The following is a 24,347-nucleotide window of genomic DNA, read 5'->3' as shown; positions in this document are numbered from 1 at the left end:
GGCTACTTTGACTATGTTATATTACATTTTAAGGCAGATATTTAAAATTTGGGTGGGATGGGAAAAGGGATATGATATATCAAAATCCTGAGGGGGCATCTGGAGTCTTAAAAACATATTGAATATTAAAGTATAATTTTGGAATAATAAAAGATCCTTATAGTCCCCCTAGTGTAAACCATTGACAACAAAACTCTTTGGCTTTTGTGTCTGTGGATAAGTGATTGAATCTTGTAGCCTCTGCTTCCCATCTATAAAATGTGGATAATATGTTATCATCTGGTGCATAAGATTGTTGAGACAATTAAATGACATATTGTATGTAAAGTATAATACTTAGCACATTGCCTGGCACAAGCTAAGCATAAATAATAATGCCTTTATTACTATAATTACTATATATAGTAATATTTTATATATTATTTGATTGTGGGGTGTATACAATGCAGACTTTTAATTTAGATGACATAGTAATTCTTAAGAGGGAGCGTGTGAGGTATTTCTTGGTTCTGTAGAGAGAGTTTCAAAAAGGCTGAGAAATACTATTTTCAAGAATAAATGTGTTCACGACCCACCACTTTCTATTTGTTACCTTTGCTTTGCAGTGATTCCAGTTTTGAAGAAATCCTGTATGACTTTCAGCCAGGTATTTTGTAATACCGTCTGTTTTTATTTTGGCTAGTAAAAGAAACCCAATCCTAAATATTAATCAGTTGAGAGGGCTGGCCATAACTTTGTCATTAACCAAGTTCCCCACCTTCACACCCCAGATCCGGTTTTACATGCAGTGCTTCTAAGTTGTTTGATGTGGTTCTCACCTCCTCCCTGAGCTCATACTGATCAATGATGCTTTTCAGTTTCTCTGCGAGCTCAGTGTTCTCCTGACAGAGCTTCATATTTCGCTCACTCTGCTGCTCGATCTGGGCCTGGATATCTGTGAGGGTGCTCTGGAAATGACTTGTGATCTCCTTCCTTTTCTCTTCTTCCTCACGTGCCCTCTGAAGGGTTTCCTCCTGTGGATAGAAAGCAAACTCTTTTGTTATGCTGGTTTACACGCACCAGGGTTTACAGAACTCAGGGTTTGGTCAATGAAAGATTAGTGTGCAGGGTAAGAAGGATGTTTTTCCTCAGCTCTCTAGAGGTAACATTGCTCAGCCCCAAAATAAATGTTTGAGCAAAGGTTTCAGTTGTGAATACATGGTCACTCAGAGCAGGTGCAGCAAGGGCCTTGGATTTGATAGTTGGTGATGAATAGGCTTGTTTTAAAGACAACAGGTCCCCTGTTGAGTAAATAAACTGCAGGGATTTCTAACAGACATGCAGCCCTAAGGTTCTGATCTCTTGGCTGTAGCCTGGAAAAAAAGGCCACTTGGTTTTACTGATTGATGGGACATATCATGTGTTCCTTTGCTTTGGTATAGAAAGAACAATAGATCTTATGCCTCTATAAAAATGATGGCATATTAATCACATAATTGTATTCCCCAAGTTTTTTAAATATAAGTGATCACACTATAAATTTTCTTTTAGTTAAAAAAAAAAAAACTTTCATCAAAAAGCTTGAAAAGGAAACTAAGATAATCATAGATGAATTACAGCAATTCAAGAATGTAAAAGGAAATCTTAGAAAATATGCTGGATATTTTTTTTTATATATAAATTTATTTATTTATTTTTGGCTGTGTTGGCTCCCCGTTGCTGCACGTGGTCTCCCTCTAGTTGCGGCGAGTGGGGGCCACTTTTCGTTGTGGTGCACGGGCTTTGTGGTGGCTTCTCTTGTTGCGGAGCACAGGCTCCAGGCGTGCAGGCTTCAGTAGTTGTGGCTTGCGGGCTCCAGAGTGTAGGCTCAGTAGTTCTGGCGCACGGGCTTACTTGCTCCATGGCATGTGGCATCCTCCCAGACCAGAGCTCAACCCATGTCCCCTGCATTGGCAGGCGGACTCCTAACCACTGCGCCACCAGGGAAGTCCCCTATGCTGGATATTTTTTGAAGGAACAATCATCCAGTGTGTCACATAGGGTTATTGAAATGTTCAGTGTAAATTTTGAATTTGAAAGCAATATTATGTTTCAAATCTTCTTTAACTCAAAAATGAAATATCTAATTTTCTCCTCTTCTACTTTGTTAACATTTAAGAATTGAAAATTAACTTATATCATTTCTGTTCTCTTTTCTCCTAAATCAAAAGTCCCCCTTCATTGCTAACTGCTAACAATGTACCCAGATTTTCCCCATATCTATATTGAGAATTATTTGTGTTGTACTTATTCCTCTCATTCTTTTAAAATAAAAGGGCTTAATCTTGCTACATCATACCAAAGATAGAGATACTGCTGACAAGTGATACAGACATTTTAGGATTCCTTTAGTTCTGATTAATTGTTATTATGAAAGCTTGCTTCATTGTTGGCAAGTAAAATTATACTGCATTTAGTTGCCTACCATGATCAAATTATGTAACAGGATTTTTAAAAAGAAATGCTGATTGAAACAGAAGTAATTGTGCAAGTCTTTATTATGACAGTAGAATAATGTGATCAAAATAAAAGTTGATGCTGAAAATACATGCTCTGGAAATATTTTAATCTATCATTACGTATCCCCTTTCTTCTACAATATTTGCATATTTTCTAACTCTAATATGACTCCTGATATCAGAATCATAATTTATTCATGGTATAAACATTTATTGAGTGGAAATTTCTTAGGGATATTGTAGAAGAAATCTACCTTCCTAATAATCTGAAGAAATTAACTATCGAAGATGTTATTTCCCTGAACTTTGAATGCTAACACTTACTATATGTATTTCACTAAAAGTGATTTTGGTGTCTGTTAAGAGCAGTTGAATATACATGTGATAGTGATTGTCTCCTTATTGTTCCCGATTGGTTTAGAAGCCAACAATCTCCTAGTCGTATAATTATACTCCATGATCTGAATGTCATTTGCATTTATAACTATTCCATCCATGAATGAATGAGTAAATGAAAGGACCACCCCATGCTACCCAGCAAGTCTGAGTTTTTCACTGGCCACTGGCTAGAGAAAGAAGGTATGGCTGTTAATATGGCATTAAACACGTCAAACCATCGTAGCACCCAATCCTGGCCCACAGAATGGCGTCTTGCATTTTACATTACATTGTTTTTCAATGAGAGAAAAATAAATGTACTGCAATCATAAAATTTGAGTCCACTGGTAAAGAAAATGCAATCATTTGGACAATGTCTGAGATAAAATTTTCTTTATCATGTACAAAATTCAAAGTGAAAATTAATAATGCAAAGAAAATTGAGGGACAAAATCTGAAATAACTAAGAAAACTTTTCAAGCATCATTGTGCATCTTAGAACCAGTGCTGTGCCTGGGACACAATCCATGGGTATTCAGTATATGTTTATTTAATGAATCAATAAATTATTAATTTACATATAGACATATGAATAGCTTGAACTAGATGATTCCTATAGTCAAAAATTGATGTAATTAAAAGAAAGAAGTAGGCAATTTCACAATAATAGTAGATTTTTTAACACCCATCCCTCAGCAATTGATAGAGCAACAAGACAAAAATTCAGTAAAGACATAAATGATCTAGAGCTAATTGTTACTTATGCAACATTACACCTAATGTGTATGTAAAAGCACTCAGCACAAGTCCTGCCATATGTAAAAAGCACTCAGCACAAGTCCTGGCATAATAATGCTACTTAATTCCATTTCCATAACTGGAAGCCATTACTGAGGGTGTGTGGGTATAGCTACAGGATCTCCTGCCACTTCCGTCATTCTGTCTTTGAATGCTGTCCAAAGAGATCAAGCCACATCATTCCATCCACATCATTAAAGGAAATTTAACTTTTATCTCCTTACTATACAACACTACTGAAAGCCAGGAGATTTATGTAAGCACAGAGTGCTATTACTTGATTACATATCTGAAGTTGAGGATGATGACCCCATTCCCATATAACCTGGGTTTCGATTGTCCCAGTGCAATGATTAAAGAGATGCCAGAAGCCCATCTCCTACAACTCGTCATTTGAGAGTTAGAGTTCATCACACTGGCCTCTCATTTCCCAGATATCAGAAAACAGTTTTGGAATATGAGGAGCCATTATCCTATTCTATTTTTCTTCCTAACTCCATTGTAAAAACTTAGCAATGATCTTAATCTGTTTCTTAAAGTATCTTCTTTTAAACACGTGTAATAATAACTATCTCACAAGAATATTGCTATCTAATTAATTCTTGTTTGTCAAAAGCTTTAGGATCTTCAGCTGGAAAGGGGATTGTGGATGCATGCAGTATTATCTTGGAGAGCCCTGCATCTTGCTTCACTGAATGGAGCTAGTGTTTGTGTGTAATCAGATTAACCACACTGCTAGAGGCTTACGCTGTAATTAATGAAACCCATGCAGACTGACTGAAGTGATCAGTCTATTATTTTTAGATTGAATAATTAAGCTTGAAGAGCTTCATTGTTTTTTTGAGTAGCTTCTTTTTTCAGATGACTATTGACATTTTAGCTCTGAATCTTGCCTTACTCTGTCAGTTAGCTTTGTGTCAAGTTATTTCATGTCATGCAGATTTCATTATTATACAAAAAATGTTGAATTTTTATAAATTTGTATTTTAAAGAGTAGAACTAAGGCCTACCTTAAAAAACAAAACAAAACAAACTCAACATAAGGAAGAGGAGTGGCACACATTTTACTAAAGTTCTGCTCCGCATCAGGTACTATGTGAGCACCTTACATGTGTGGCCTCATTTAATTTTAATTTTTCCCTGACCACGCAGCAAAGTTGGTATAATCCCCATTTTATGGATGAGGTAACAGGCTTGGGAGGTAAAATAATTTATTGCAAGTTACAGGTGAGCAAGTGGCAGGGCTAGTATTTGAACCCAATTCTCTCTGATTCTAGAGCTCACACCCTTACCATAAGTAGCAGAAGCCTGTGCCTACAGAGCATGCAAGAAGGTGTGTTATGTGGGGCCTTGGTGACACATACCTTCAGTGTCTTGTTGTGTCTCTGCAGCTCCCGGCACAGACCCTCCAGTTTGCTTCGTGCAAGGATAGCTTTGCTGTGTTCACCTTGTAACTGGTCCTTTTCTTTTTGAATCTGTGCCTGTTTCTTCTGGAGGAGTTTTAACTTCCTTTGCTCAGTGCGATGCTCATCCAGCTGGATGTGGGGAAGCAAATGTGAAAGAAAACGGCAGGGATCTCTGTTGAGTTGACAGAAAAGGACCCAAAGAGGAAACGCCTAAAGACCCCTGTATGGTTGTTTGGAAAATGTTTTGCTATTATCACTGTCCCTCTGGAATCAAAAGAACTTCATAAATGTTAACTTGGCAGTACCTGTAGATATGGTTTTAAGAGCATAATGTTTATGGGTTTTTTTCCTTCATCATTCTTATTATTGATCTCTTTTGCTTTGATCTTCTTCTTGGTGGTCTAGAAACAGTTTTATCTTTCTTGAGTCTAATGAAGTCAGTCAGTATAGAAAAGCATGTCTCAGAATTCATGATAATGCCTTGCGTTAGGAGGATAGTCAATGGTGTGTCTGCTTGGTTTACATTTAGTTTTCCCAATTCTTTCTCAAGACAAGCTTTAGTAACTATTTTTAAAAGTAGGAAAGCGAAAAGCAGCTTCCTAGCAAACAGAAGATGAAGTCTGTGGTTATGAGAAAGGGGGAGCGGAGAATGTACCCCTCGACTACTTAAGGATTGATGATCTGTCACCAAAGTTTCAAAAATAGCCACTGCACAACCCAACAGCACACATGGCAAGTATGCTTAACAAGCCTTGCTCCCTGCCCATCTCCCTCACCCTCTGTGCTTATGGTGAATAAACCATGACACTTGTTTCTGCTGAGCACAGGTGGGGCCTCTTCTCACACTCCTCCAGCAGCCACAGCTAAAGTATCAAAATCAAGGGCGGCATGGAAAATGAAACCAATGAACCCCTGGGCTTTCCATCTCGGGATGCTGAAGTTCTGAGGTAGAGTTGCCAGGTAAGATGTAGGACACCCAGTTAAATTTGAATTTCAAATAAATAGGGAATAAGTTTTTAGTAAAAGTATATCCAAAGTATTGCATGGAAGGTACTTTTACTAAAAAAAAAAAAATGTTGGTTTACCTGAAATGCAAAGTTAACTGGGCGTTCTGTATTTTTTTTTTTTTAATTTTATTTATTTATTTATTTATTTATGGCTGTGTTGGGTCTTCGTTTCTGTGCGAGGGCTTTCTCCAGTTGTGGCAAGCGGGGGCCACTCTTCATCGTGGTGCGCAGGCCTCTCACTATCGCGGCCTCTCTTGTTGCAGAACACAGGCTCTAGACGCGCAGGCTCAGTAATTGTGGCTCACTGGCCTAGTTGCTCTGTGGCATGTGGGATCTTCCCAGACCAGGGCTCAAACCCGTGTCCCCTGCATTGGCAGGCAGATTCTCAACCACTGCGCCACCAGGGAAGCCCGGGCATTCTGTAGTTTTATCTGGTAAATTTGGCAACACATTTTTATGGAAATCTAGTTGGAATGGGGGGAATTTGGGGTTCAGCCTCCAGAGACTAGCGTAGTAGGAGTGTGGATCCCAGATTGATGATCAGTGTGGCCACGAACAAGCTGCAGCCTTTTTCCAGACCCATTTCCTCTGCTGCACTTAGTTCCCTTAGAACCTGAATGGTGCATAGGCCAGGAGGGCACTCGTCCTAATAATGACCTTGTTGGCTAATGAAGAGGAAAAGGCCTGGGAGCCTCTGGGTGCTCCTGGACCCCAGGTGCTCCTGGTACCTCGCAGAGCCAGATGCAAATGGATACACACACAACGTGAGCCCTGATACATGTCTCAGTTACCCTGTCTTGAAAAAGCATTCGTTCTTTCTGAACTAGATGAACAGGACTGTCACACTTTCTTCAGTTTACATCTTATTTTAATCCTTTCCTCCCTCCCTCCCATCAGCCTGAAATGTCCGTGATAAACCCTTGCCAGATTAAGCTGGGGGTATTCATACATGATATTCTATCTTCGTACTTCAGGGTAGTTTTTACTTATTCGTGAGAATTAGCATCAGGAAAATCTAAGTCCATATTACTATAAATATTGATTGAAATTGGTATCCTTCTTGAGGTTCAATTGGAAAACCAATTATATTTTATTATATATTTCTCATGCTAACCTCATTTTGCACCATAGTTATTAGACAGGGGTGAAACTTCTCATACTTGTGTTCGTACTTTACATGACCTATTGTCCTTTCTTGAAATTTATATGTTGTTATTATTGTTATTGCCGTTTTGGTTCAGACTTTACCTTTTGAAGATTAAACCATTTGTCAGGGTTTCTCAACCTTAGCACTGTTGACATTTGGGGACAGATCGTCCTTTGCTGTGGAGGCTGTCCCCTGCATTGTAGGCTGTTTAGCAGCTTCCCCGGCCCCTACCCACCGGATGCCAGTAGCACCCCCAACTGTGACATCCAGAGTATCTCCAGAGACATTGCCTACTGGTGCATGGTTGGCAAAACTTCCCTGTTTGGGGGAACACTGCCCTATGTGTGGATTTATCTGAGCTTCAGGAGGAGGATACCTTGCATGTGTTTCATAAGTTGGAAGAGATGATTTGTGCTATACCTCACTGGCCATTTAAATGTTCTAGTTTTAAGGCAGGATCATACACATCTGAAATATAGCTAGGTCTGTCTTGCTTTGCTCTAAATAGAACCCCTTAACTTGCTGACGATTTTTTTTTAGAGTGTGGCTAATTTTGTTCAATACTTCAGATTTATGTGAATGCATATGGGTTTTCTTAATGAATGAAAGCAAACATATTGCAGCTGGGTCAACTTCAGTCAAATGCTGGCCTTGTGATTTAATAATACCCTTAGACATGTGTCTTCTGTACAAGTCTAACAGGCACATAAGATTTTTATCTGGAATTTCTCTTGTTCTCTCTTTCTTTTTTTATTATTAAGTGAAAAAAGTAAAATTAAGGACAAGTAGTAACGTTGTAACTACTTTTAAATGGAGGAAATTTGCAAAAAATATTTCTTCCAGGTCATTTCTTAATTTAGTCATGAGGTGTCCTTATTTATTAATGAACTTATCCTTATTTATTAATAAATACAATAGTTGATGATATTACAGGATTTAGAATCTGTAAGGATGAGTGAGCTAGGGTGACAGTTTGATTCACAGCCTTGAGTTTAATGATTTATTCTATGTTAACACTTGTATTTCAGACACTCTCTGTATTAATATCTGAATCAGTGAGCAGGGAAAATAGCTTTTAGTGTCCAAGTAAAAGATTGAAACTCTTCATAATTTTTCCTTTCTGAAAAGGATATGTAATGGGGTTTGGGGGTCAATTTTCTCCTATTCATTTTTTCTAGAATGATCTTTTGAGTTTAAAAGTTTATTATAGGGTATGATACAAGTGCCAAAGTATAGTAAGACTTGAATTGAGTAGAATTTCTGGAAAAATAACCTCTGTGGAGTTGACTTCTTGGCTAGGAGAGTGAGTGGGCTTGGGGAGTTCCTGGAGACCAGGGTGAACAGCCCTGGCTCATGAAGAAAATCTTGGAAAGACTGGATAAGTGGTTCTTTCCCGATATTCTGCTGTGGGGCTACAGCACCATAAAGAGTAGTAGTCTAGAAGATGCCCAGTTCATCTAAGTATGGAACATGGCACTAGGAAGTAAATATGAATGGCCTTGGTATGAGTGAGTAAATTGAAGGGCAAAGGGAAATCAATGTAGTAATTATTGAAAAGAGCAAGGATGGGCAGGTGAGGATGGGGCCAGATTTGGGGGAAAAATATTAAATTTGGCACCTACCATTTTATGGCACTGAAATTGTTCATGAGTGGTTTAACAGCCAATGTTAAACAAGTTGCAATAAAATTGATACACTAATACTTGCTTTATAAATTTCTACCATTCTTTTGGAAAACAATATGGCCATTAAAAAAAGCATTTATACTGCTTGATTTAGTAATCCCAATTCTGAAACTTTTTCCTAGGGTCATAAAAGAGAACGAACAAATCTCATGCATGATGATGTTCACTGCGGCAGTATTTGGTAGAACAAACACTGGAAGGAGTCTAAATGTCCCCAAATTAGAGAACCAGTAGATAAAGTCAATTAATGGAAAATTACATAGCTTTGACAAAATATAATTATGAAGACTACAAACTACATGGGAAAATGTCTGTCATATGAGCCAAAAAAACAGATACTAAATTATATGCACCTTATGATGGTAGTTATACAAAAGGTATCTCTGAATGTATGGCAGAACTGGAAAGGAAGACAGATAAATCAACGATTGTGTTTTAGATTGTAGGATTAGAGATATTTTTACTTGTGTATTCAGCATTTTCCTTATATTATTGTGATGTGGTTTATGTGATTAAAAAATAATTTAAAAGTATTGTTGGTAGAGTTAAACAATCACTAGTCATTCAGGGTTTCAGAATTTCTCTGGGTGTATTGCATGACAGTTCAGCATAACAGGATGCATCGAGGTACAAGGAAGAAAGGAAAGAATAAATAGGGATCACAGTGCTAAAATTAGAGTAGAAAAAGAAGGAAAACAAGTCACTCACTAAACTCTACTCCATCAATAGGGATAAGATGCAGGCAGAGACCTGAGGGGTTTGTGGGTCTCAGTTTTGGAGACCTTCTCTAAAAAAAAAAGGAAAAAATTAAAAAAAGAGAATTATGTTCAGGGCCCCAGAGGGGCCCATGCAAGTGAGAGGCACTGACTCTTAAGTTTCTTTGCTGTAAGGTAAATCTGCCTTCAGGGGCAGTTCAATCTACTGCCTGGAGGAATTGTTTTGTTGTGTGTAGGGGCTTAAGTTTCATTTTCCTGTCACTGCTTCTCCAAAAGAAATAAGAAAGTGGAAAAAAATGAGGAAAAGAAGCAGAAATGAGAGAGAGGTACATTGCCCAGCCTCACTTGAGAGGACACCACATCTCCTCAGTGGGTCTCGTACACCTCAGGGGTGGTGCACAGACCTCAGGTGCAACTCCTTTAGCCAGTTTTTGTGAGGGTTCACTGAAACTAGGGGGGCTGGCTTCACTGAACCCTCCTCTTTCTTCCAACTGGCCTATTATAAGAGTACTGGCCAGGAGACCATCCACTTCACAGATTCTCTGCAGGCTGGGAGTGGCTTCCCTTCCTGCCAGTGGTCCTACCTTATTGAGAGGGAGACTGCATGGGAGGACCTATAACCAGAAACAAAACAATCCATGTCATATGCTTTGCCATCGTGGGGGACAAGGAGAAGAATGTAGATCAAAGAGAATGAATGAATGAATCAATCAATAAAGTCATCAAGAATAAATGAGAATGTGTCACAAACTGAGGGGTGGGATTAACTCAACCCTCTGCCTTCCTGAGGGGACCACCCCCTCAAAAAATCTGTGTACAAGAACCGGATGAAAGTTTGCCTTTATTCTAGTGTATTTCTGTTTTATTGCAAAGGCAAAAAGAACTTTTAAATATTCACAATTTTTAATTATCTATGATTCTCTCTTCCATCTCCCAAATTATGCACATAATTGAAGGTGGAGTAGACTCCAACTGTATCCTCTTTCTTCCTTTTGCTGTTATGCCTCAGTTTTTCTGTTTCTTTTTCTTTCTTTCTTTCTTTTTTAAAAATTCTGCCTTTATGAATTCTGGCTTTGACTTGTCTGAGGTAACCAGCTATAATGATATACCTGAAAAACTAACAGCATCCTTTTCTCAGCTCTAACCAGAGCTTGAATCTTCCTGACAAAAAGGGCTAATCAGAGAACTTACCAATTCAGCATACTTCTTGAATAAAAAATCAAGCTTTTCCTCAGGAGTTTGCAACTTGTTCAGATTTTGCATTAGCAGATTGGCTTCTTTGCCTTAAAAGAAAACAAAAACCATAAAGACATTTTAAAAAATAAGTGTTGAACTTGATGTCAGATGATAAGAGTTAGAATCTCAGGTTGTCTGCTTGTTAGCTGCTATCCAGCCTTGGCCAAGCCACTTCACTTATCTGAGCTGCAGATGTAATTTTGGTTTTTTTCCCCCTGTATGAAGGAATGATACCTATTTTGCAGAATAAGTGATTAGATGAGAAGTTTGTAAAAATGTGTGGTACAGTGTCAGGCTCATGGTAAATTCTCAATAAATGTCTGCTATAAGGGTAGTCCCCAAATTTTCATCCCAAGATTCCATTCTTGTTACTTCCCCCCATGTTCTAAATATTCCAAGGGATTTTGAACATTCTGAAAATATTCAAAAGAATAAAAAACACTGACTTTATGAAAGAATAAATCACCCACTTCCCCATGTTAATTATCTAAAAAAAAGAAGCAAACCAGCCTATCCAAATATCTGACTACTGTGAAACAGCCAGCATTAATACATGGAAGCTGTTAAAATTCCAACCCAAAGCAGAGAAACATGACAGTTTAGTCTGCCCATTTTTTTGGTTTTGTTCCTTTAGTACCTCTTTGCTCTTTTTTGGGGGGGAACCAATTCTCTTGTTTCTGTGCATGAGCCCACTCCATGAAGTTTGGGTGGAATGACTCTGATTGTATTTCCTAACAAGTGGGGAATAAAGTCAAAATATAGAGAAAATGGACCCAAGACATGGCAGGGCCTTTTTCACAGGCCTTTTTGTGTCTCTCTGGCGGCAGATTTAGCCTCCCTGGGTCTTCCCTTCTCTCACCCAGGCCTTAATCTCTGTTGGCAGTTGCATTTTCTGTTTCCAGTTGGAGTTTATGCTACATTTAAAAACTCATCTGTTCATGATTATTTGACAGTGAGCCTCAGATTCTTTCTTTTCTTTCCCCATTGTTCTTCCTTTTGTCCTCTTCAGCTCAAACTGCCTGGTCAGCCTTTCTGTGATGCCTGGAAATCTTGTCTTTCAGTGCCCACTGGGCTGAGCGTTGTAGGCAGGAGCCGGACCCCGAGGCCTACGTGTGTGTACCACTGAATGTATCTTTGCCAACAGTAGGGTCAAGGTGGAGCAGCTGCCCCGTCCTCACCCACCTGTGACAGCCACCCTTTCTAATCAGGGTTGGGAGGTCAGACCATACAGTGGAGCCCAAGTTCCCTGATATAAATCTGCTTAAGAATATTAACAACTTTAACAGCCTCTCCCTCAAGAACAGCCATGTCTCCTTTGCTGGAATTTTTGCTTTCATCCTGGAGAGGCAGATATATCATGGAATTACGGTTGCCAGATGAAATACAGGACATGGGACACACTCGTAGTAAAAAACAATGGTTTGTTTATCTGAAATTCAAAGTTCCCTGGGCAGCTTGTACTTTCATTTGCTAAAACTGGTAACTCTAACGGCATCAAAGAATTTTAGGTCTAGAAGGAACTTCAAAGAGCACCCAGAGAACTGGTTAATTTTATAGATTAAGAATCGAAAGCCCAGAGAAGTCCAAAGTTACATAATCAGTACTGGCAGAGCCAAGGCTTGAATCCAAGGTTTGTCTACTTGCTCTAAATCACTCCACTCCCATGTGGAATTTTGATGCCAGGGAAACCTAGAGAAATTAAAGGAAACTTTATTTGAAAAAAGTGACCTCATTCCTAACAGCTGGTTTCATCTATATTTGCCCAGTGAGTCAGCTCAGATTAGGGACACAGTCTGAGACAGGGGAGAAGGTGGGGGTGAGTGGTGCCCCACCAGCAATCCAATATGGCCTGTGGCATAACACTGCCTTTAAACTGGTAAGCTCTGCGCTCCGCCGCCACCTGGCGTGGCTTTGAGTGATTTCTGTAGCAGCAGGGACGGGCTTGTGTTGGTCAGGCCATCCCCTCACCCTTGTCTTCAGTTTGTGCTCACGTGATGACTGCTGTCCTGAGTTGGAGGATCATCCATTAAAGGCAAGAGACTACACTGTTGGTCAGATTTGGCCCAGGACCCCGCACAGTGTTTGGCCCATGGCAAATGTTTAGTAAATCTTGGTAATAATGGAACAAAGCCAACCTGTGCACTAATATCATGTAAGTCAAGTAAACACTGTCCAGAAGACAACTCTGTGATCAACCAGAGGGAAGACAGGTCTCACTCTCCCGTGTGACATGTAATGTATGCTTAGCATACCTCTCAGTGTGAGTATCGACGTAGAAAACCGTGTCGTGTTTGAGTGAGTCCAGTGGGTCTCTTTTTCTCTCCACATTCAGTATCTTCTCCCCCTTTTGTTTTCTTTAATGATGAGAACAGGTGTTTTTTTGTTTTTATTTTAATTGTCACACTCACTGAGGTGTCTTTCTGCTCTCATATTCTCTTATTTTGTATAGAAGTTTAACCTTCAGATGCATCAGTCCACCCTTCAAAAATGATTTCAACAAAAAAATCCAAGCAGCTGGAGACAGGCATGTACGGAATCCGTAACTTTGTAACATCAGAGAGCTTACTCTGTAAACTTCCACTGGTTTCACTGGACTGGAGTGCTGTGTGGGACTATGTTGAGGAGGGGGACAGACAGAGACCCACTCATCGTCTAAGAAAGGCTGTAATTACAGTTTTAGGAAATGGGGTCATTTGGTGACAGTGTCAGACACAAGAGGAAAAATCGGCTTTATGTGTTTAAACTGCTAGCAATTTCTTAGCTGTAACTATAAAGAAAACTTTCTTAAAAAGAAAACAACTTTGAGCCTAATAATGAGGAGATTATTCCAGGGAAAACAAAATAAAGCAAAACCTTACAATAAAAAAGAATAATATCAGAAAAAGCAGTAAGAAATAAATACATCCATTCCCAACTTGGGTCAGAAGAAAGTACTAATCATTTTGCCCAAGACAAATTTTTTTTCCCCTTATTTCACTTACTCCTGTAAACCCTCCTCTCCTTTCAGGATCTGGCCTAAGTTTGAGCTTCTCTATGAATCTACTCATGGACCCTTCAATCTCTGTGGATTCCTCTCTCTCCTAAATTCTTCTGGTTTTCTACCACTTCTTCCAGAAAATTTAGCATTTGTATCAAAGCAACAGTTTATTTCCTTCTCAGAGTGAAACTAGAGAAAAATCAAGCTAAAATCTTATAAAACAGACTACCTGGGAAGGTGACCATTCTAAGGCAGAGTAAGTCAATGGCCGAAAAGATTTTAGAAAATCAATGTCCTAGTCAAGATGGTACTCAGAAGGTAGAACTGAAATTCACCTGTCACTGGAAAGATGAAACCAATTAACTGAACTATAGCTCAATTAAATGCTCCTCAACCAACATACCAATTATTTTTATATATCTTTGGCCCTGTAATATTAGTGACTTCAGGTCTGCACCTTGCTTTCTTTATGACTAATCTCACAACCACATCAATTAGTTGAATAATTTTTTTTGGGGGGGCAGACTTTAAAACTCTCTAGGCTTTAATTTCCCTCTCAGTAAATCAGTGGGTTGACTAGATAGATTCTGAGCTCAGAATGGACCTGTGGATCAGCTTTGTTTTTCTCGTGGGTTTATGCTTCAAACCTATGAATTCCTACTCAATCAGTTATCAATCTAAATATCAGAAGGGATATTACATTTTATCATTGTTTTGTGCTTCTTACTATGTGGGACTTGTGCAGCCCACATAATGTTGACAGAGAAGAGATTAATAAGACACTTGTGAGCTGGAAGATGGGGTGGGGGAAGGAAGGGGGATACTTAGATGTTAAGAGGACATGTCATGGTGCTGTCTAATGTGAAATCTGTTTTTTGTTTTGGTCAATGCCAAGGAGAAAGTGACTCCACCAACTAAAGAGATTTTAAAGTGTTCCCCCAACTGCTCCAGTGTATAATGTGTTAACTGTGGGAGGATATGCAGCCTGTAAAGGAAAAACAAGTCTTGAGTGCTTGGGTTGTAGAGACATTTCCCAAATATTCAAAGGTGTTCTGTGAAAGAAGGGTGTTTTTGGTCCAATACATTTAGGAAATGTTGTAAACTGTGCCCATCACTATTGGAGATTTTTCACTATTGTATATATTAAAGGTCAGAGAATTCTGGCAGTTAGGAAACAAGCTTGGTCTGAAATCTCAAATATCCCAAAGTATATACTTTGGAAAATTTGGGGTTAGCGAGTCAGAACATTTCGGTATCTCAAAAATATCCATAAAGCAAATGTTATCTGATAAACATACAATAATTAAAGACTCATCTTTGATCAAATATGTAAGCAAAGACTAAAGATATATCTTTAGGTATGGATTGAATGACATACTAATATTCTATAAAAGCTCCAAATAGTTTCTAAAAGAAGACCACAGCTGGCACTTTATATTTTCTCCAAATGGGTGGAGGAAGAACTTTCTGAAGCATCAGAACCATTGCTTCCACAATCTGTTTGTGTCAAAATTACCCAGGGTGGGGGCTTCCCTGGTGGCGCAGTGGTTGAGAATCTGCCTGCTAATGCAGGGTACAAGGGTTCGAGCCCTGGTCTGGGAAGATCCCACATGCCGCAGAGCAGCTGGGCCCATGAGCCACAATTACTGAGCCTGCGCGTCTGGAGCCTGTGCTCCTCAACAAGAGAGGCCACGACAGTGAGAGGCCCGCGCACCGCGATGAAGAGTGGCCCCCGCTTGCCACAACTAGAGAAAGCCCTTGCACAGAAACGAAGACCCAACACAGCCATAAATAAAAAAAAAAAAAATTACCTAGGGTGCCTTGGCCCCAGTCCAGACCTACCAATTCTGAATCTCTCTGCTCAGCAACAGCATTTTTGACAAATTCTGCATTTGATTCCAATGCACAGTAAGTTTGAAATCATTGGTCTAGACCATAGCGTAGTATCATTTAATTGATAAATAGCCAAGAAACCTGTTAAAACCACTTGCAGATAATTGAAATGATGTTTAAAATATTTAAATTAGCTTAAAAATATTGTTTTAACTCATAATATAGCTGAAATAGTACAATGTTTAGAAGAATATACTGATAGTGTTCAGAGGAACAGCATGAAAGTGTCAGCAGCTTATACACATGTAATTAGAGTGGACCCACCTGGGCACTCTGATCACAAACATTGGTTCTGATAAACACATTCAGTTGAATTTTGGTAACTTATAGAAAGTGGCAGAATTAGTTGTGAAATTTTTTCTTTCTCTAAAAATTTTTTTGATTATTTGGTAAGTATGAGGTTAATACAGACTTTGAAATAACTCATGGAAGACAGAGTAGAAACCAAAATTGGTCATCTTTAACTTCACCCCTGCTTTCTTCATACCTATCCCCCCATTATAACACATACAAATTCCTATGTAGAAGTAGTTTCAAAGTGATAAAGCCAAAGAACTTTCCTGGTTAGGAATACTTAAAATCATTTACCTCTGCGATGTGATTTTGTTTTATCTTACGGAAAGTTTAACAATGACTAATGCAAAAGGTTATTTCTCAGATGCCTTGGATAGAGAAGAAAAAATAGCTCTGTAACACAGAGCAACTTTATTCTGTTTCCCAGAGTTCCAAAACACTAAAGTGATTCTAATCTTGCACTTTAGAACTTGGTGTTATCTGGGTTAATCTTTATGCTGAGTACGTGAAGTAGCTGTCTGAATGTGTCTTTTAGCCCTTCTTGAAAGCATTGCCAGCAGTGGTTTCAAGCGCCAAAGTGAGGTCCTATGACAGCATAGACATACTTTGGGGTTTACATGTAACCTGTTCACTGGAGTCTGAACCCAGTTCTGACTCCAGTGCCCATGATCTTTTACTCTTCTACACTGTCTTCCAGAAATGAGTAAGATGTGACCACTGTCTCAATAGATTCCTCCTCCAGCTTGGGAGGCAGGTATATAAACAAATGATTGCTGCAGAAAATTTCATGGAGAACTACGGAAGGTGTTGCTAACTCTCCCTGGGCGTGTCAGGGAATGTATCACATAGGAGGTGGCGATTGTAGTGAGTGTTTCAGTGAAACTCACCAAGACGGGCAGAGGGACGCTCCTATGTGCAGTAACATGCTCTCACTTACAGCTAAAAAATTAACTCTCTCATCCTTCTTTCACTGTCATTTTTGGTGTTACCAATCCTCCATGCTCTCCTAACAATTTTCCTGTGCCTGTTGTAGCACTTATCCTATATAACAATTAGTGTACATGTCTATTTTTCTCTCCAGACCTAGAGCTCCTTAACCAAAGACTCTTTTTACCTTTGTGTACCTCATAAAGACTAGGCATTAGTAAATATTTGCTGAACCAGTGAACTAATGGGAGTAAAATTGTTTTCTGAGATTTTCAACATTCTATAATTAATACATTTCTGAAGAGCTTTGTTAAATTAAAAAATATTTTATATATGTAGTAATGGAACACACTACTAAGGGGCTGAGGATAAGTACAGTAAGGTACTGGTGATCCTGAAGGAAGCTACTGTGGTAAAATCCAAATATGAGATGTGGTTCTTAGCAAAGATTGGAGGAAGTGCCCCTTTTTAGGAATAATTCAAAGAAAAGTCATACATTAGAACGTGACTACTTGCCTAATCCTTTTAGGATTTTCTTCTCCAGTTTTTGCTCTTTGTTGCTGACAGGCTCTTTGGCTGTGGGTGGCTCTCCAGAGGCCGGAGGGTCTGTCTCTGTCTCTTCAGTGGTCTCCTCGCAGCCCCTGTCCTCGTTGTCGGGTGGTTCTGTGTTCTCAGGCTGCTCCTTGGCCGTGGTGGGACCCTCTTGCCCTGCCGTGCCGGCAGCAGACCCGTACGTGTTAATGATGTCTTCCAGTTGTCGGTTCAATTCTTCAGAGATATCATGGGCTCCCCGTTCAGGCTGCACACCTGCCTCCTCCTCCGGTGCTGGGAGTGGGGTTGAGGAGTCCTGATCATCTTGCTTCTCCAGGCCATTTTGACTGGGCAGTACTGCACTGTCCCCCACAGGTGTTGACTGTGGCTCCCCCGACAGCTGTGCAGACTGATTGGTCTCCATCCTGGGAGTGGTATCTGGTGGTAAGCACAGCCAGGGTTGATGTAGTTAACCCAGTTACAGGTAAATGGTAAGGCTATTCCCACATGGGCACCTACTAATTACAGTTTCTAACATAGAATGAATGTACTTCCACAAACCATCAATATTGCAATTAGTTGAGTAGGAACAGTGAGAAGCATCTTTCCAAATCGAGCCATACTATTAGCATATTTTTGGTTTTGGTCTTTAAATTCCGATAGTATCTCCTATTATTGACGTTAACAGAGTAATTCAAGATACCGTTTTTCATGGTCATAATTGTCATTTTGCTTAGAATAGCCAGTTTGTGTTACCATTCTCTTATATAATTCTATGTAGATTTACAATCGTTATAAATACATAGATGTATACATTTAATGTTTAAATTTAAATTGGTGCTTTTTTCCCCAAAGTTAAAACATTGAATACAAGAGCCATTGACCTTACTAAAATCATTCATAATGATAACATTCTAAACTCTATTTTAATCCATATTGATTAGTATGAGTCCATTAATATAAATGAATTATTATACTGGATACAGGAGATACTTGCTTGTCTGGTATTTTCCTTTTCCCAAATGAGCAACGTGTAATTATCAATCAGAAAAACACTTTTTTTTTTCTGAGGTTCAAACCAGCCTCATTTTTGGAATAAGAGAGAATGAGGAAAGGTATAAATTACCTAATGAACTTGTATGGAAACATGGTGATGCTCATAATAACAATTCCTTGAGTTTCTATACCTTTTTGTTCTGATATAAAAACTGACTTTCTTTTAGAAAAGAAACAGATTACAACTTTCTTGTCTCAGTCAAGGAGCTCTAGGATAACAATACTTTTTAAGAAGTAGAAATGTCTAAGAAGCAGGGAGGGAATGAACTAGGGGAATAATCCGGGTATAATGTGGGCTCTTTGGAAATAGGGAGTGAGGAATGGGCTGAGGGTTTCTGGCTGTCACCATTTCTAGTGTTGCAATACCTTTGGCTTAGACCTTTAAGTTATGGTGCGTTTTATTTGTAAATGATATTTAATGGTGATGCTGCTGATTAGCAGCAGGGCCCTAATAACATGCAGGTGTTGCTGTTGCGGCGGCGTGAAAGCGAAAACTAAAGCCCACTGCTCCGTGTACCATGCAGCTTCCTCCTCTGGTTCTTAGGGCAGGCGACGTCAAATGCTCGAATGCAAACACGAGCAGAAAATTCAGTGTTCAGACATTGCCACCTACCTGTGGCCCTCACCAAGTACTCATTAACTTTGAAGGAAGTACTTTTTTCTCTCATTTATTTTAATTCACCATCTTTATTATCAAACGATGCAGTAAACAGCTTCATTGTCTTCATCACTGGAATTCTTTATCCTGACCCCTGCTTGTTGGGCACACACATCTATATATAACTTATGCTTCCCCTGAACTTGGAGAAAGACACATGGCACCTGCTGTCCAGCCAGAAGTTATTTTAAGCTCTTCTAAAAGGAGCCCTGGCCTTTAGCACTTCGTCTTTGGAAATCAAGGGAAGAGAATACTTTTTAAATCAAATTGAAAACAGTAAACATTTATTGGTTTAAACCCATATGTGGGTTTTAAAGTGTTAGGGAGCCTCCTGAAGATGAAATAAAATCTAAAGTAAACCAAACTTCAAAGCAATGAATTTAAAACCGACTGTCCATAGGAATTTTAGTGTGGTTAGTCTAAATGCAAGTGTTTTGTTTGTATTTGACTTATTCTTCATTCATCAGAAGCCATAATCATTGATGTTTTTTATATTAAATCCATGGATCTCTTTTAAACTCATGCTCCACATTTACTTTAAAACAGAATAACTGAGTCGTTGTAAACCACAGGACAACTCAATTCCTAAAAGTAGCCTCAAGACAAATCCACAAGAGGAAAAAAACAAAGTCAAAGAACTCTGTTACTTTTAAATTGTCTCTTTCTATATCAATCAATTTTACAGCAAGAAATTATTTCTGTTTTATCTTCTATAAACTTCATTGCCCATCTTTTGCCTCCTCTGAGAGAGAATTTTTCACTTGTCCTGGCAGTCCCAACAGATTACCACACACACATCCCTTCCTGAGCAACACATTTTAATTGTAAATAAAGCAATGGAAAGTTCTTCAACAGTTCACTGGCAGTCTCAAAGTTGCAAGTTTCGAACACCACAAACCGCACCCTACATCATCTCACAGGGCTCGGGGGAGTGTTTGTCATACTTACCAGAAGGCAAGGCGCTAAGCAGAGAGAGAAAGAAGAGGCAAGAGGCAGCAAGCTAGTCAGAGCAGCAGCAACAGCGGGAGACAGGCGGGGGCTGAGTTCCTACGAGGGAGAGAGAAACCAAACACATACACACACGCGCACGCACACACACACACACACACACACACACACACACACACACATGCAGCAGGAGAGCAGGGAGGGGGTGGAGAGGGAAGAGGAACATCCTGTGACACCGCAAGAGAGAAATACACCCAAGCTTTAGTAGCTGTCTCCTGGGCAAATGTCTTAGAAAAGAGAAGCAGCTGGTACATCTTATCAGACTCCATGTTTTGTCCTTTAAAAAATTTAAACTCTCAGTACATAGCCCCTTTGCTAGCGCGGTTTTTCACCATTGTTGTTCTTTGGGGCAGAGATCAGTTTTTCTTATTTCTTGGTTTATTTCCAGTGTGGTCTATGATTCATCTTCTTTTTTTACCACCTTTTTATGCTAGCTTAATTAGTGTCAAGTTTCTTATAGGAATCAAGGAAAAAGAAGAAACACGGCATAACAAAAAGGAGATGGTAGAAGCACTTTAATTCTGATGTCATTGTTTGGTTTCGTTCTAAAATTTGAAATAAAAATTTAGACAGCTCTTTTGGCACTGGGTTTATTAGTGCCATCTTCATGTACATGCTAATTGACGTGACCTCAGACCCCACGTCTTACTCAGGTAACTGCCTTTACTCAGATAAGCCCTGGGGAAGCAGTTGCTTTTTCTTTAGTTGCAGGCTTTCCCACCTTCCACAGCGACTTTTCCAAGTCTTTCCCACCTTCTCAAGCCTTCAACCTGTTCCTTAATCCTCCTCAGAAGAAGAACCTCCTCTTCACCATATAATGCCTCTTTCTCTTAACCTACGTCCATTCCCCTTTTCTTCTCTTTCTGGAGAATGTGTTCCCACACTTTTCCAAGTTGGGTTCCCCCATCAGAGTTTCTGCTCCTGGGACTGGCTGGGCATATTGATACCCACTGTGTTAGGCAGAATCATGCCACCAGAAAGACTTCCACATCCTAATCCCAGGAACCTGTGAATATGCTGTGTTACATGGTGAAAGAGACTTTGCAGATGTGATCAAGTTGAGGATCTTGAGATAGACAGATTATCCAGAATTACTGGGTGGGTCCCTTGTAATCGCAAAGGTCCTTGTAAATGAAAGAGGGAAGCAGGAGGGTCAGAGTCAGAAAAGAAGATTTGATGATCCAAGCAGAGGTCAGAGTGATGGAGGGACACAAGCCAAGGAATGTGAGGAGCCCCTAGAAGCTGGGAAAGACAAGGTAGCACATTCTTCTTGAGATCCTCCAGAAGGAATGCAATTCTGCTGACACCTGATTGCAGCCCAGTGAAACTCATTTTGGATTTTTGACCTCCAGAACTGTAAAAGAAGAAATTTGTGTTGTTTATAAGCCACTAGATTTGTGGTAACCTGTTATAGTAGCAAAAGGAAACTGAAATATCCTACTCCCCAACTTTTTTTCACCCCTTTCTCCGAGTTCAGGGAAGGCATAGGTTATAGATAGATGAGTACCCAGTAAGTGGAGGTCAGGATAAAGAAATTCCAGAGAGGGAGACAGTGAAGCTGTTTGCTACATCATTTGATAATAAAGTTGGTGAATTAAAACAGGTGAGAGAAAAAAGTACTTCCTTCGAAGTTAATGAGTACTTGGTGAGCGCCACAGTGAGTGATATTTCATATTGGATTGTAGCAAACCAACCCGGAGAGATCTCTCAGTAAATACAAACAATAAGTCAGTGCTTCTCAAATTTAAGTAATGTACGTATTCTCTTAACAGAATAACTTAATGTTGAAATTAATTTAAAGGAAGAAAAAGAACTCACCATGACTGAAACAAGTTATATTATTTGTACCAATATATACTGATGTAAAAATAGGTATAAACTTCTGATACTTAGTTATTATATGATACAATTTAAAAAAATATTATTTAGAAAACCCTACAGAACCAATAAATACAATTCAAAATAACAACATTACTTTTATGTGACAGATAATATTTTGCTGAACCCAAATTGCTACTTGCAACATGAATATGGTACTGACTACTGGTCCTTTTGCGTTCCTGGCACTCTTCTACAATAGGCTTTATGAAATGACTCAATTTCATCAACACTTGGTCCATTCAGATTACTACATAAGTTTCATTCATATGACCTGCCATAATTTCAACTGGACTTCCTTTGATATTAATGCATCATTTATTGCTCTTTCTCATCTTCCTGCAATTATTAAAATAATTGGTGCTAACTTAACTAGATGTACACATGATAATGAAGGCACAAAATGAACGATATACATGGTAGCACCGAAATGACAGCTACCCAGATAATCCAGAATTGACTTACACAGGCATACCTTGGAGGTATTGCGAGTTAAGTTTCAGACCATCAAAATAAAGCTAATATTGCAATAAATCAAGTCACATGAACTTTTTTGTTTCCCAGTGTATATAAAAGTTATGTTTACACTGTACTGTAGTCTATTAAGGGTGCCATAGCATTATGTCTAAAAAAAACCAGTGTACATAGCTTAATTAAAAAATACTGTTTTGGTAAAAAATGCTAGCCATCATCTGAGCCTTCAGTGAGTTGGACTATTTTTGCTGATGGAGGGTCTTGCCTCAGTGTTGGCTGCTGATTTATCAGGATGGTGGCTGCTCAAGGCTGGGGTGGCTGGGGTAATTTCTTAAATAAGACAACAGTGAAGTTTGCCGCACTGATTAACTTTTCCTTTCACAAATGATTTCTCTGTAGCATGCAATCCTGTTTGATAACATCTTACCCACAGTAGAGCTTTCAAAATTAGAGTCTGTCCTCTCCAACCCTGCTGCTGCTTTATGAACGAAGTTTATGTAAAATTCTAAATCGTTTACTGTCTTTTCAACAGTCTTCACAGCATCTTCACCAGGAGTAGATTCCATCTCAAAAAACCACTTTCTTTGTTCATACATAAGAAGCAACTCCTCATGTTAAGGGTTTTACCGTGAGATTGCAGCAATTCAGTCACATCTTCAGGCTCCACTTCTAATTCTATTTCACATCTGCAGTTACTTCCTCTACTGAAGTCTTGAACCCCTCAAAGTCATCCATGAGGGTTGGAATCAATTTCTGCCAAACTCTAGTGAATGTTGATATTTTGACCTCTTCCCGTGAATCATGAATGTTCTTAAAGGTATCTAGAATGGTGAATCCTTTCCAGAAAGTTTTCAATTTACTTTACCCAGATCTATCAGAGAAATCACTGTCTATGGCAGCTATAGCCTTACAAAATGTATTTCTTAAATAATAAGGCTTAAAAGTTGAAATAATTCCTTGATCTATGGACTGCAGAATGGGTGTTTTGTTAGCAGTCATGAAAACAACACTAATCTCATAGTATATCTCCATCAGAGCTCTTGGATGACCAGTTGCTTTGTCAATGAACAGTAATCTTTTGAAAGGAATCTTTTTTTCTGGGCAGTAGGTCTCAACAGTTGGCTTAAAATATTCAGTAAACCATGTTGTAAATAGATGCGCTGTCATCCAGGCTTTGTTGTTCCACTGATAGAGCACAGGCAGAGTAGATTTAACATGATTCTTGAGGGCCCTAGGATTTTTGGAATGGTAAATGAGCATTGGCTTCAACTTCTCTTCCTAACAAGAGAGTCAGCCTGTCCTTTGAAGCTTTGAAGCCAAGCATTGACTCCTCCTCTCTAGCTGTGAAAGTCCTAGATGGCATCTTCTTCCAATATAAGACCATTTTGTCTACACTAAAAATCTGTTTAGTGTTGCCACCTTCATTAATTATCTTAGCTAGATCTTCTGGATAACTTGCTGCAGCTTCTATATCAGGGACTTGCTGCTTCACCTTATACTTTTATATGATGGAGACAGCTTCTTTCCTTAAACCTCATGAACCATCCTCTGCTAGATTCAGACTTCTGCAGCTTCCTGACCTCTCTCAGCCTTCATAGAATTGAAGAGGGTTAAGGCCTTGCTCTGTATTAGGCTTTGGCTTAAGGGAATATCGTGGCTGCTTTGATCTTCTATCCAGGCCACTAAAACATTTTCCCTAACAGCGAGAAGGCTGTTTTGCTTTCTTATAATTCATGTGTTCACTGGAATAGCACTTTTAATTTCCTTCAAGAATGTTTACATTCACAACTTGTGCACGAGA

General features: G+C 39.1%; 2 protein-coding genes across 5 annotated transcripts in view; one reads left to right on the top strand and one right to left on the bottom strand.

Annotated features, from left to right (window-relative positions):
* The window catches only part of TXLNB (taxilin beta), a 37,721-nt gene extending 17,428 nt beyond the window's left edge, over window positions 1-20,293 (bottom strand). The window contains exons 1-5 of the mRNA XM_082405468.1: window positions 20,135-20,293; window positions 17,458-17,910; window positions 10,806-10,897; window positions 5,018-5,188; window positions 819-1,013 (exon numbers count right to left, since the gene is read on the bottom strand). Of these exons, the coding sequence (XP_082261594.1) occupies window positions 819-1,013; window positions 5,018-5,188; window positions 10,806-10,897; window positions 17,458-17,896 (897 nt within the window). The 5' untranslated portion in view covers window positions 17,897-17,910; window positions 20,135-20,293. The remainder of the gene's footprint in view (window positions 1-818; window positions 1,014-5,017; window positions 5,189-10,805; window positions 10,898-17,457; window positions 17,911-20,134) is intronic.
* The window catches only part of HECA (hdc homolog, cell cycle regulator), a 175,516-nt gene that overhangs the window by 95,535 nt on the left and 55,634 nt on the right, over window positions 1-24,347 (top strand). The window lies entirely within an intron of this gene.

This window comes from Balaenoptera borealis (assembly GCF_965194805.1).
Source record: "Balaenoptera borealis genome assembly, chromosome: 9".
NCBI lineage: Eukaryota > Metazoa > Chordata > Mammalia > Artiodactyla > Balaenopteridae > Balaenoptera > Balaenoptera borealis.
Note: the sequence above shows the minus strand (reverse complement) of the source record. Positions and strands in the feature narration are given on the sequence as shown.